Consider the following 15,235-nt stretch of genomic DNA (forward strand, 5'->3'; position numbering starts at 1 on the left):
TAGAAGAGAGAGGAAGAGAGTAGACAGCCACTCTGTTAGCAGAGAGAAGAAGAGAGTAGACAGCCACTCTGTTAGAAGAGAGAAGAAGAGAGTAGACAGCCACTCTGTTAGCAGAGAGAAGAAGAGAGTAGACAGCCACTCTGTTAGAAGAGAGAAGAAGAGAGTAGACAGCCACTCTGTTAGCAGAGAGAAGAAGAGAGTAGACAGCCACTCTGTTAGAAGAGAGAGGAAGAGAGTAGACAGCCACTCTGTTAGAAGAGAGAAGAAGAGAGTAGACAGCCACTCTGTTAGCAGAGAGAAGAAGAGAGTAGACAGCCACTCTGTTAGCAGAGAGAAGAAGAGAGTAGACAGCCACTCTGTTAGCAGAGAGAAGAAGAGAGTAGACAGCCACTCTGTTAGAAGAGAGAAGAAGAGAGTAGACAGCCACTCTGTTAGAAGAGAGTAGACAGCCACTCTGTTAGAAGAGAGAAGAAGAGAGTAGACAGCCACTCTGTTAGCAGAGAGAAGAAGAGAGTAGACAGCCACTCTGTTAGAAGAGAGAAGAAGAGAGTAGACAGCCACTCTGTTAGCAGAGAGAAGAAGAGAGTAGACAGCCACTCTGTTAGCAGAGAGAAGAAGAGAGTAGACAGCCACTCTGTTAGAAGAGAGTAGACAGCCACTCTGTTAGCAGAGAGAAGAAGAGAGTAGACAGACACTCTGTTAGCAGAGAGAAGAAGAGAGTAGACAGCCACTCTGTTAGAAGAGCGTAGACAGCCACTCTGTTAGCAGAGAGAAGAGAGTAGACAGCCACTCTGTTAGAAGAGAGTAGAAGAGAGTAGACAGCCACTCTGTTAGCAGAGAGAAGAAGAGAGTAGACAGCCACTCTGTTAGCAGAGAGAAGAAGAGAGTAGACAGCCACTCTGTTAGCAGAGAGAAGAAGAGAGTAGACAGCCACTCTGTTAGCAGAGAGAAGAAGAGAGTAGACAGCCACTCTGTTAGCAGAGAGAAGAAGAGAGTAGACAGCCACTCTGTTAGCAGAGAGTAGACAGCCACTCTGTTAGCAGAGAGAAGAAGAGAGTAGACAGCCACTCTGTTAGCAGAGAGAAGAAGAGAGTAGACAGCCACTCTGTTAGCAGAGAGAAGAAGAGAGTAGACAGCCACTCTGTTAGCAGAGAGAGGAAGAGAGTAGACAGCCACTCTGTTAGCAGAGAGAAGAAGAGAGTAGACAGCCACTCTGTTAGCAGAGAGAAGAAGAGAGTAGACAGCCACTCTGTTAGCAGAGAGAAGAAGAGAGTAGACAGCCACTCTGTTAGCAGAGAGAGGAAGAGAGTAGACAGCCACTCTGTTAGAAGAGAGTAGACAGCCACTCTGTTAGCAGAGAGAAGAAGAGAGTAGACAGCCACTCTGTTAGAAGAGAGAGGAAGAGAGTAGACAGCCACTCTGTTAGAAGAGAGTAGACAGCCACTCTGTTAGCAGAGAGAAGAAGAGAGTAGACAGCCACTCTGTTAGAAGAGAGTAGACAGCCACTCTGTTAGCAGAGAGAAGAAGAGAGTAGACAGCCACTCTGTTAGCAGAGAGAAGAAGAGAGTAGACAGCCACTCTGTTAGAAGAGAGTAGAAGAGAGTAGACAGCCACTCTGTTAGCAGAGAGAAGAAGAGAGTAGACAGCCACTCTGTTAGAAGAGAGTAGAAGAGAGTAGACAGCCACTCTGTTAGCAGAGAGAAGAAGAGAGTAGACAGCCACTCTGTTAGCAGAGAGAAGAAGAGAGTAGACAGCCACTCTGTTAGAAGAGAGAGGAAGAGAGTAGACAGCCACTCTGTTAGCAGAGAGAAGAAGAGAGTAGACAGCCACTCTGTTAGAAGAGAGAAGAAGAGAGTAGACAGCCACTCTGTTAGCTGGTCCGAACAAATGGGTGTTTCTCTAATTGTATTGATTCTACAGAGATCTTGGCCACCCATAACACAGTGCTCTTGGCCACCCATAACACAGTGCTCTTGGCCACCCATAACACAGTGCTCTTGGCCACCCATAACACAGTGCTCTTGGCCACCCATAACACAGTGCTCTTGGCCACCCATAACACAGTGCTCTTGGCCACCCATAACACAGTGCTCTTGGCCACCCATAACACAGTGCTCTTGGCCACCCATAACACAGTGCTCTTGGCCACCCATAACACAGTGCTCTTGGCAACCCATAACACAGTGCTCTTGGCCACCCATAACACAGTGCTCTTGGCCACCCATAACACAGTGCTCTTGGCCACGTGCACACCCCAGTAATTGGTGTGTGTCTGTGTTTGTGTCTAGGATACCCACCTGAGCAGGCTGTGCACGTCGCGTTGGAGACTGTCAGGAAGTACCTGGATGAACACCATGAGAAGGTGTGTGTGCTCTTGTTTGTGTGTGTGTGTGTGTGTGTGTGTGTGTGTCTAATTAAAAAACAAAATCCTTTCCTTCTGGTTTTCTGTCTCACAGCTGTTGTTTTTGTTTTCTGGAGAGAGTCAGGAGAGGGCGGACTGCGACAACACACACACACACACACACACACACACACTCGTGGCTAAGGCTGTGTTTTAATTGGCTCCTGACGGGCTTAGAGGACTAGTACACACCTTTTCCTGACAGAAGACAGAAGAGGGAAAAGAGGAATAAATGACTGGAGGGAAGTTAGTCTGTCGCCTGTCTGTTATCTTTACTATCTTCTTCTTCATCACTCACTCCTTCCTCCTCTACTCTTCCTCCTCTACTCTTCCTCCTCTACTCTTCCTCCTCTACTCTTCCTCCTCTACTCTTCCTCCTCTACTCTTCCTCCTCTACTCTTCCTCCAGTTTAAACTATTTTTGTGATCAATTATTTATTACTTTTTTTAGTTATACTAGTTGACACAACACAACAGCATGAGATATCTACATATTAAACCAAAACAAAAAGGAAGTCCCTAAATTCATAGTACTAAAAAGATATCCTATTTTGACCTCCAGATTCTGATGTATTGTCAATGTTCCTGTGCATTCTCCCAGCGTCCATACATCTGTCTGTTTTTACCTGATGCCAATAACATCTGCTTCCTACCAAACCCTATGATATATACTGTATAGATAATGATGGCTTCTGCTGGATCTGTGGCGTAATTGTAGTGGCGTGAACCAGCATCCAGCTCTGCTCCAGTCCAAACACTGACTTCATGAGGATGTAAAGGGATGGGAGGGTCCACTGCCAGCCGCAGGGTACCTGGCTTATAGAAGTCACTGCTGGTTATTATTAACACGGTTGTTCTGATATCGTAGAGCTCTTTTCTCTGGGCTGATGAAGACATAGCCCGGACTTACAGTCTTTAGCATTAGATCAGCTTTATTCTACAGTTATACCAGCGGTAGATAACAGCCCGTAAGCCCATCCAATCTTTTTGTTGTTGTTGAGGAGGTAATTATTATTTTGGGTTAAATAAAACTCCAGGCCACTGTTGAAAGTCTAAAACTTGATAGAAAGTAGGTAGAAATACTAATGGACCTATACATTTTCAAATAACTGCTCTTTTTCTGACGAACAAATTGTTCCAAAAAGAAAATCAGTGCTGCCCTCCGCTGAATTTTGAAATCCTGCTGTGGCCCTCGAGACAAAATGATGGTCTTCCGCTTATTTATACGGGTGTGTGTGTGTGTGTGTGTGTGTGTGTGTGTGTGTGTGTGTGTGTGTGTGTGTGTGTGTGTGTGTGTGTGTGATACAGCTGGACAGAGTCATCTTTTGTGTGTTCCTGCCCACTGATAAGGAGCTGTACCTGAAAAACCTCCCTCTCTACTTCCCTTCCGGTGAGTCAACACACACACACACACACACACACACACACAGTAACACCATACATATCCTACACAGCCAAATCATCACCTCTGACTCATTTGACACCAGTGGGAGTAGCTTGTAGTTTACACTGGTTTGCTCTGGTAACACCACTCCATGTAAAAGGACTTGTCAGGATGGCTCCATACCTGGAGCTATGGTACTGACAGGTCTCTTAGCCAATCATCTCTCTTTACCCCTTATCTTTGTACCCGCCCTTAGCCTGCTGATCAGAGCGCCCTGTTCGAACACAGGTAACACGCATGGTGTGGAGTAGAGATGTGTCATGTGTGTCGCTAGCTGTAGCTATGGCAACGATGGTAGTTTTGCTATCAAGGGTCTGACAGTGATTGAACTGATGGTGCTGTGGTGTTTGTGGAACCCATCTGTAGTTTCCTAACTCCTAACCTAGACCCTTTCCTAGCCAACTGACAATGTAGCAGACTGTACAAATTGTGCTGTGCTAGTATCTTAGACGAAATCTAACCAAGGATCCCCATAGGTTAAGGATAGCTTTAAGGTGAATGTTCGCTGTTCAAACTGACTGTGTGGAATATTGTACTTGTCTTTTCCTGTGAGAGATGTATGGTGTGATCCTGGTTGAATGACTGTGGTTAACCCTCTCAGCCCTGCTTGTGTTGACAGATATTGCTCTCACAGTATAATGCATTATGTATATTACACTGAACTAAAATATTAACGCAACATGCAACAATTTCAAAGATTTTACTGAGTTAAGGTTCATATAAGGAAATCAGTCAATTTAAATAAATTCATTAGGCTCTAATCTAGGGATTTCACAGGACTGGTAATACAGATATGCATCTGTTGGTCACAGATACTTTTTAAAAAAAGTATGGGCGTGGATCAGAAAACGTGTCGGTATCTGGTGTGACCACCATTTGTCTCATGCAGCGTTACACATCTCCTTCTCATAGAGTTGATCAGGCTGTTGATTGTGGCCTGTGGAATGTTGTCCCACTCTTCTTCAATGGCTGTGCGAAGTTCCTGGATATTGGTGGGAACTGGAACACGCTGTCGTACACGTCGATCCAGAGCATCCCAAACATGCTGAATGGGTGACATGTCTGGTGAGTATGCAGGCCATGGAAGAACTGGGACATTTTCAGCTTCCAGGAATTGTGGACAGATCCTTGTGACATGGGGCCATGGCTTATCATGCTGAAACATGAGGTGATGGCGACGGATGAATGGCACGACAATGGGCCTCAGGATCTCGTCACGGTATCTCTGTGCATTCAGATTGCCATAGATAAAATGCTATTGTATTTGTTGTCCGTAGCTCATGCCTGCTCATAATATTACCCCACCGCCACCATGGGGCACTCTGTTCACTACGTTGACATCAGCAAACTGCTCGCCCACACTACACCATCTGACCAGTACAGTTGAAATCGGGATTCATCCGGGAAGAGCACACTTCTCCAGCATGCCAGTGGTCATCGTAGGTGAGCATTTGCCCACTGAAATCGGTTACAACGCCAAACTGCAGTCAGGTCAAGACCGTGTTGAGGACAACGAGCATGCAGATGAGCTTCCCTGAGTCGGTTTCTGACAGTTTTTGCAGAAATTCTTTGGTTGTGCAAACCCACAGTTTCATCAGCTGTCCGGGTGGCTGGTGTCAAACGAGCCCGCAGGTGAAGAAGCCGGATGTGGAGGTCCTGGGCTGACGTGGTTACACGTGGTCTGCGGTTGTGAGGCCGGTTCGACGTTCTGCCAAATTCTCTAAAACGACATTGGAGGCGGCTTATGGTAGAGAAATGAAGATTAAATTATCTGGCAACATCTCTGATGGACATTCCTGCAGTTATCTTGCCAATTGCACGTTCCCTCAAAACTTGTCTTCTGTGGCATTGTGTTTTAGTGGACTTTTATTGTCCCCAGAACAAGGTGCACCTGTGTAATGATCATGCTGTTTAATCAGCTTCTTAATATTCCACACCTGTCAGGTGGATGGATTATCTTGGCAAAGGAGAAATACTCACTAACAGAGTACAAAAGATGAGAAAAATAAGCTTTTTATGCATATGGAACATTTCTGTGCTCTTTTATTTCAGCTCATGAAACATGGGACCAACACTTTACATGTTGCGTTTATATTTTTGTTCAGTGTGTATATATATATATGATATATATATATATATGTCTTACAACATGTTGTGTTATATCTAGTCATGGCTACTGAATTTCACAGGTTTCTGATGCACCTTGTTCTGTTTTTCCCTTAGGCTCACCTGTGAAGAGTAAACTCTGAAAGAGAGACGTGTGGAGTTGTGCAATATGCTCCTCCTCTTCCTCCTCTTCCTCCTCTTCCTTTCCCCCCACTGGCTCTGCACTAGAGAAGACCTGGGTGCATATCTTAACGCTGGATGAATGTCTAGAACTGAATAAACTGCTTTATTATCAATGAACCTCAGGCTTCTGACCAAACTCATCTGACGAGCTGTTTGTACATGTTTGAATAATGAGATGTTGGGAACTTTGTGTGTGTGGGAACCAGAAGTCCCCACAAGAATAGTAAACAAACAACAATTTGACCATCTGGGGACATTTTGTTAGTCCCCACAGGGTCAAATGCTATTTCTAGGGGGTTTAGAATTAGTGTCAGGAGCTAGAGTTAAGGGTAGGTTTTGGGAAAATAGGTTTTTGAATGAGACTGAATTGTGTGCCCCCACAAGGTTAGCTGTACAAGAGTGTTTGTGTGTGGAGAAGAAGAAGCTAATTAAAAGAGATCACAGAGGATTACGTGTTGGCATTTTGGGGGATTGGATTGGATTCACTGAGTTTGTCAGGTGGGACCACTCCCAGTGAGTCCTTTCGTCTTTAGTGTGCGTGTGTGTGCGTACGTGCGTTTGAGTGTGTACGTTTGTGTGTCTGACTGAGTGCGACTGCCTACCTGAAAATGTGTGTTGTCATTCTCAGACAGACCAGGTGGTGGTTTGTTTGTTCCTGTCACCCCACCCTGTGCTCCCGCTTTCATGTTTAGACAATTTTCTTTATTGATTTTCACATTTTCACAATAGCACAAAAATAAATAATCAATGCTGACAAGAAGCCCCAGCTATCATTACAACTCTCCTAATGTCACTAGCTGTCTGAATATTTATTTTAGCTAAGGTAGAGATGGAGGTAGGGAAAAGACATAAGAATTGGGGATCGAGGGAAGAGGTAACTGGAAGGAGGTGAGAAGAGAGAGATACATTTTTTTATAAGCAGATGGACGAGGGTGAGAGAGACAGGGATAAAAAGAGAGTGAGACTCATTATCCCCAACCAAATGCTTGCTTAGGAGCCCTTCCCAAACGATGCAGAGTTATATACAGGAAGTACCAGATCAATGTGGAGCTATATACAGGAAGTACCAGATCAATGTGGAGCTTTATACAGGGAGTACCAGATCAATGTGGAGCTATATACAGGGAGTACCAGATCAATGTGGAGCTATATACAGGGAGTAACACATCAATGCTATACACAGGGAGTACCAGACCAATGTGGAGATATATACAACATTTTTAACATTTTTTTGTCATTTAGCAGATGCTCTTATCCAGAGCGACTTACAGTAGTGAATGCATACATTTCATACATTTTTTTTTTTCTTCCCCGTACTGGTCCCCCGTGGGAATCGAACCCACAACCCTGGCGTTGCAAACACCATGCTCTACCAACTGAGCCACATGGGACTACAAGAAGTACCAGATCAATGTGGAGCTATATACAGGGAGTACCAGTACCAGATCAATTTGCTTCTACATACAGGGAGTACCAGATCAATGTAGAGCTATAAACAGGAAGTACCAGATCAATGTAGAGCTATATACAGGGAGTACCAGTACCAGATCAATGTGGAGCTATATACAGGAAGTACCAGATCAATGTAGAGCTACATACAGGGAGTACCAGATCAATGTAGAGCTATATACAGGGAGTACCAGTACCAGATCAATTTGCTTCTATATACAGGGGGTACCAGATCAATGTAGAGCTATATACAGGAAGTACCAGATCAATGTGGAGCTATATACAGGGAGTACCAGATCAATGTGGAGCTATATACAGGGAGTAATAGTACCAGATCAATTTGCTTCTATATACAGGAAGTACCAGATCAATGTGGAGCTATATACAGGGAGTACCAGTACCAGATCAATGTGGAGCTATATACAGGGAGTACTAGCACCAGATCAAAATGTGGAGCTATATACAGGGAGTACCAGATCAATGTGGAGCTATATAAAGGAGCAGTACCAGATCAATGTGGAGCCTTATACAGGGACTACCAGTACCAGATCATTGTGGAGCTATAAACAAGGAGTACCAGTATAATATGGAGCTATGTACAGGGAGTACCAGTACCAGATCAATGTGGAGCTATATACAGGGAGTACCAGTACCAGATCAATGTGGAGCCTTATACAGGAACTACCAGTACCAGATCATTGTGGAGCTATAAACAAGGAGTACCAGATCGACGTGGAGATATATACAGAGAGTACCAGATCAAGATGGAGCTATAAACAGGGAGTACCAAATCAATGTGGAGCTATATACAGGGAGTACCAGTACCAGATCAATTTGCTTCTATATACAGGGAGTACCAGATCAATGTAGAGCTATATACAGGAAGTACCAGATCAATGTAGAGCTATATACAGGGAGTACCAGTACCAGATCAATGTGGAGCTATATACAGGGAGTACCAGCACCAGATCACTGTGGAGCTATATACAGGGAGTTCCAGATCAATGTGGAGCTATATACAGCGAGTACCAGTACCAGATCAATGTGGTACAATATACAGGGACTACCAGATCAATGTGGAGGTATATACAGGGAGTACCAGTACCAGATCAATGTGGAGCTATATACAGGGAGTACCAGTACCAGATCAATGTGAGCTATATACAGGGAGTACCAGATCAATGTGGAGGTATATACAGGGAGTACCAGAACCAGATCGACATGGAGATATATACAGGGAGTACCAGTACCAGATTAACGTGGAGCTATAAACATGGAGAACCAGTACCAGATTAACGTAGAGCTATATAAAGGGAGTACAAGTACCAGATGAATGTGGAGCTATATACAGGGAGTACCAGTACCAGATCAATTTGCTTCTATATACAGGGAGTACCAGATCAATGTAGAGCTATAAACAGGAAGTACCAGATCAATGTAGAGCTATATACAGGGAGTACCAGTACCAGATCAATGTGGAGCGATATACAGGGAGTACCAGTACCAGATCAATGTGGAGCTATATACAGGAAGTACCAGATCAATGTAGAGCTATAAACAGGAAGTACCAGATCAATGTGGAGCTATATACAGGGAGTACCAGTACCAGATCAATGTGGAGCTATATACAGGGAGTACCAGTACCAGATCAATGTGGAGCTATATACAGGGAGTACCAGTACGAGAACAATATGGAGCTATATACAGGGAATACCAGTACCAGAACAATGTGGAGCTATATACAGGGAATACCAGTACCAGAACAATGTGGAGCTATATACAGGGAGTACCAGTACCAGATCAATTTGCTTCTACATACAGGGAGTACCAGATCAATGTAGAGCTATATACAGGGAGTACCAGTACCAGATCAATGTGGAGCTATATACAGGGAGTACCAGTACCAGATCGCTGTGGAGCTAAATACAGGGAGTACCAGATCAATGTGGAGCTATATACAGGGAGTACCAGTACCAGATCAATTTGCTTCTATATACAGGGAGTACCAGATCAATGTGGAGGTATATACAGGGAGTACCAGATCAATGTAGAGCTATATACAGGGAGTACCAGTACCAGATCGACATGGAGATATACACAGGGAGTACCAGTACCAGATTAACGTGGAGCTATAAACAGGGAGAACCAGTACCAGATCATTGTGGAGCTATATACAGGGAGTACCAGATCAATGTAGAGCTATATAAAGGAAGTACCAGATCATTGTGGAGCTATATACAGGGAGTACCAGATCAATGTGGAGCTATATACAGGGAGTACCAGTACCAGATCAATGTGGAGCTATATACAGGGAGTACCAGTACCAGATCAATGTGAGCTATATACAGGGAGTACCAGATCAATGTAGAGCTATATACAGGAAGTACCAGATCATTGTGGAGCTATATACAGGGAGTACCAGATCAATGTGGAGCTATATACAGGGAGTACCAGTACAATATGGAGCTATGTACAGGGAGTACCAGTACCAGATCAATGTGGAGCTATATACAGGGAGTACCAGTACCAGATCAATGTGGAGCCTTATACAGGAACTACCAGTACCAGATCATTGTGGAGCTATAAACAAGGAGTACCAGATCGACGTGGAGATATATACAGAGAGTACCAGATCAAGATGGAGCTATAAACAGGGAGTACCAAATCAATGTGGAGCTATATACAGGGAGTAGCAGTACCAGATCAATTTGCTTCTATATACAGGGAGTACCAGATCAATGTAGAGCTATATAGAGGAAGTACCAGATCAATGTAGAGCTATATACAGGGAGTACCAGTACCAGATCAATGTGGAGCTATATACAGGGAGTACCAGCACCAGATCACTGTGGAGCTATATACAGGGAGTTCCAGATCAATGTGGAGCTATATACAGGGAGTACCAGTACCAGATCAATGTGCTACTATATACAGGGACTACCAGATCAATGTAGAGCTATATACAGGGAGTACCAGTACCAGATCAATGTGGAGCTATATACAGGGAGTACCAGTACCAGATCAATGTGAGCTATATACAGGGAGTACCAGATCAATGTGGAGGTATATACAGGGAGTACCAGAACCAGATCGACATGGAGATATATACAGGGAGTACCAGTACCAGATTAACGTGGAGCTATAAACAGGGAGAACCAGTACCAGATTAACATAGAGCTATATAAAGGGAGTACCAGTACCAGATGAATGTGGAACTATATACAGGGAGTACCAGATCAATATGAAGCTATATACAGGGAGTACCAGTACCAGATCAATGTGGAGCTATATACAGGGAGTACCTGATGAATGTAGAGCTATATACATGGAGTACCAGTACCAGATCAATGTGGAGCTATATACAGGGAGTACCAGTACCAGATCAATTTGCTTCTACATACAGGGAGTACCAGATCAATGTAGAGCTATATACAGGGAGTACCAGTACCAGATCAATGTGGAGCTATATACAGGGAGTACCAGTACCAGATCGCTGTGGAGCTAAATACAGGGAGTACCAGATCAATGTGGAGCTATATACAGGGAGTACCAGTACCAGATCAATTTGCTTCTATATACAGGGAGTACCAGATCAATGTAGAGCTACATACAGGGAGTACCAGATCAATGTAGAGCTATATACAGGGAGTACCAGTACCAGATCGACGTAGAGATATATACAGGGAGTACCAGTACCAGATCAATTTGCTTCTATATACAGGGGGTACCAGATCAATGTAGAGCTATATACAGGAAGTACCAGATCAATGTGGAGCTATATACAGGGAGTACCAGATCAATGTGGAGCTATATACAGGGAGTACCAGATCAATGTGGAGCTATATACAGGGAGTACCAGATCAATGTAGAGCTATATACAGGGAGTACCAGAACCAGATCAATGTGGAGCTATATACAGGGAGTACCAGCACCAGATCACTGTGGAGCTATATACAGGGAGTTCCAGATCAATGTGGACTATATACAGGGAGTACCAGTACCAGATCAATGTGGAGCTATATACAGGGAGTACCAGTACCAGATCAATGTGAGCTATATACAGGGAGTACCAGATCCATGTGGAGGTATATACAGGGAGTACCAGATCAATGTAGAGCTATATACAGGGAGTACCAGTACCAGATCAATGTGGAGCTATATACAGGGAGTACCAGTACCAGATCAATGTGAGCTATATACAGGGAGTACCAGATACATGTGGAGGTATATACAGGGAGTACCAGATCAATGTAGAGCTATATACAGGGAGTACCAGTACCAGATCGACATGGAGATATATACAGGGAGTACCAGTACCAGATTAACGTGGAGCTATAAACAGGGAGAACCAGTACCAGATCATTGTGGAGCTATATACAGGGAGTACCAGATCAATGTGGAGCTATGTACAGGGAGTACCAGCACCAGATCATTGTAGAGCTATATGCAGGTAGTACCAGTACCAGATCAATTTGCTTCTATATACAGGGAGTACCAGATCAATGTAGAGCTATATACAGGAAGTAGCAGATCAATGTGGAGCTATGTACAGGGAGTACCAGCACCAGATCATTGTAGAGCTATATACAGGGAGTACCAGTACCAGGTCAATTTGCTTCTATATACAGGGAGTACCAGATCAATGTAGAGCTATATACAGGAAGTACCAGATCAATGTGGAGCTATATACAGGGCGTACCAGTACAAGATCATTGTGGAGCTATATACAGGGAGTACCAGATCAATGTGGAGCTATATACAGGGAGTAGCAGTACAATATGGAGCTATGTACAGGGAGTGCCAGTACCAGATCAATGTGGAGCTATATACAGGGAGTACCAGTACCAGATCAATGTGGAGCCTTATTCAGGAACTACCAGTCCAAGATCATTGTGGAGCTATATACAAGGAGTACCAGATCGACGTGGAGATACATACAGAGAGTACCAGATCAAGATGGAGCGATAAACAGGGAGTACCAAATCAATGTGGAGCTATATACAGGGAGTACCAGTACCAGATCAATTTGCTTCTACATACAGGGAGTACCAGATCAATGTAGAGCTATATACAGGGAGTACCAGTACCAGATCAATGTGGAGCTATATACAGGGAGTACCAGTACCAGATCGCTGTGGAGCTATATACAGGGAGTTCCAGATCAATGTGGAGCTATATACAGGGAGTACCAGTACCAGATCAATGTGCTACTATATACAGGGACTACCAGATCAATGTAGAGCTATATACAGGGAGTACCAGTACCAGATCAATGTGGAGCTATATACAGGGAGTACCAGTACCAGATCAATGTGAGCTATATACATGGAGTACCAGATCAATGTGGAGGTATATACAGGGAGTACCAGAACCAGATCGACATGGAGATATATACAGGGAGTACCAGTACCAGATTAACGTGGAGCTATAAACAGAGAGAACCAGTACCAGATCAATTTGCTTCTATATACAGGGAGTACCAGATCAATGTAGAGCTATATAGAGGAAGTACCAGATCAATGTAGAGCTATATACAGGGAGTACCAGTACCAGATCAATGTGGAGCTATATACAGGGAGTACCAGCACCAGATCACTGTGGAGCTATATACAGGGAGTTCCAGATCAATGTGGAGCTATATACAGGGAGTACCAGTACCAGATCAATGTGCTACTATATACAGGGACTACCAGATCAATGTAGAGCTATATACAGGGAGTACCAGTACCAGATCAATGTGGAGCTATATACAGGGAGTACCAGTACCAGATCAATGTGAGCTATATACAGGGAGTACCAGATCAATGTGGAGGTATATACAGGGAGTACCAGAACCAGATCGACATGGAGATATATACAGGGAGTACCAGTACCAGATTAACGTGGAGCTATAAACAGGGAGAACCAGTACCAGATTAACATAGAGCTATATAAAGGGAGTACCAGTACCAGATGAATGTGGAACTATATACAGGGAGTACCAGATCAATATGAAGCTATATACAGGGAGTACCAGTACCAGATCAATGTGGAGCTATATACAGGGAGTACCAGATGAATGTAGAGCTATATACATGGAGTACCAGTACCAGATCAATGTGGAGCTATATACAGGGAGTACCAGTACCAGATCAATTTGCTTCTCTATACAAGGAGTACCAGATCAATGTAGAGCTATATACAGGAAGTACCAGATCAATGTTGAGCTATATACAGGAAGTACCAGATCAATGTGGTGCTAAATACAGGGCGTACTAGTACCAGATCATTGTGAAGCTATATACAGGGAGTACCAGATCAATGTGGAGCCATATACAGGGAGTACCAGTACAATATGGAGCTTTATACAGGGAGTACCAGTACCAGAACAATGTGGAGCTATATAGAGGAAGTACCAGATCAATGTAGAGCTATATACAGGGAGTACCAGTACCAGATCAATGTGGAGCTATATACAGGGAGTACCAGCACCAGATCACTGTGGAGCTATATACAGGGAGTTCCAGATCAATGTGGAGCTATATACAGGGAGTACCAGTACCAGATCAATGTGCTACTATATACAGGGACTACCAGATCAATGTAGAGCTATATACAGGGAGTACCAGTACCAGATCAATGTGGAGCTATATACAGGGAGTACCAGTACCAGATCAATGTGAGCTATATACAGGGAGTACCAGATCAATGTGGAGGTATATACAGGGAGTACCAGAACCAGATCGACATGGAGATATATACAGGGAGTACCAGTACCAGATTAACGTGGAGCTATAAACAGGGAGGACCAGTACCAGATTAACATAGAGCTATATAAAGGGGAGTACCAGTACCAGATGAATGTGGAACTATATACAGGGAGTACCAGATCAATATGAAGCTATATACAGGGAGTACCAGTACCAGATCAATGTGGAGCTATATACAGGGAGTACCAGATGAATGTAGAGCTATATACATGGAGTACCAGTACCAGATCAATGTGGAGCTATATACAGGGAGTACCAGTACCAGATCAATTTGCTTCTCTATACAAGGAGTACCAGATCAATGTAGAGCTATATACAGGAAGTACCAGATCAATGTTGAGCTATATACAGGAAGTACCAGATCAATGTGGTGCTAAATACAGGGCGTACTAGTACCAGATCATTGTGAAGCTATATACAGGGAGTACCAGATCAATGTGGAGCCATATACAGGGAGTACCAGTACAATATGGAGCTTTATACAGGGAGTACCAGTACCAGAACAATGTGGAGCTATATACAGGGAATACCAGTACCAGAACAATGTGGAGCTATATACAGGGAGTACCAGTACCAGATCAATTTGCTTCTACATACAGGGAGTACCAGATCAATGTAGAGCTATATACAGGGAGTACCAGTACCAGATCAATGTGGAGCTATATACAGGGAGTACCAGTACCAGATTGCTGTGGAGCTAAATACAGGGAGTACCAGATCAATGTGGAGCTATATACAGGGAGTACCAGTACCAGATCGACGTAGAGATATATACAGGGAGTACCAGTACCAGATCAATTTGCGTCTATATACAGGGGGGTACCAGATCAATGTAGAGCTATATACAGGAAGTACCAGATCAATGTGGAGCTATATACACGGAGTACCAGATCAATGTGGAGCT

The 15,235-nt window shown here is 43.8% G+C and overlaps 1 protein-coding gene across 5 annotated transcripts in view; it reads left to right on the plus strand.

The window, feature by feature from the left end:
* The window catches only part of macrod1 (mono-ADP ribosylhydrolase 1), a 114,391-nt gene extending 107,501 nt beyond the window's left edge, over positions 1 to 6,890 (plus strand). For 3 of the 5 annotated variants that reach the window (XM_014198900.2, XM_045717676.1, XM_014198902.2), the window contains 3 exons: positions 2,289 to 2,362; positions 3,709 to 3,790; positions 6,068 to 6,250. In XM_014198900.2, the coding sequence (XP_014054375.1) occupies positions 2,289 to 2,362; positions 3,709 to 3,790; positions 6,068 to 6,093 (182 nt within the window). In that variant the 3' untranslated portion in view covers positions 6,094 to 6,250. 5 annotated transcript variants of the gene reach the window in all.
* Positions 6,891 to 15,235: the final 8,345 nt, after the last annotated feature.

The sequence above is a fragment of the Salmo salar genome, chromosome ssa05, assembly GCF_905237065.1.
Source record: "Salmo salar chromosome ssa05, Ssal_v3.1, whole genome shotgun sequence".
NCBI classification, from domain to species: domain Eukaryota; kingdom Metazoa; phylum Chordata; class Actinopteri; order Salmoniformes; family Salmonidae; genus Salmo; species Salmo salar.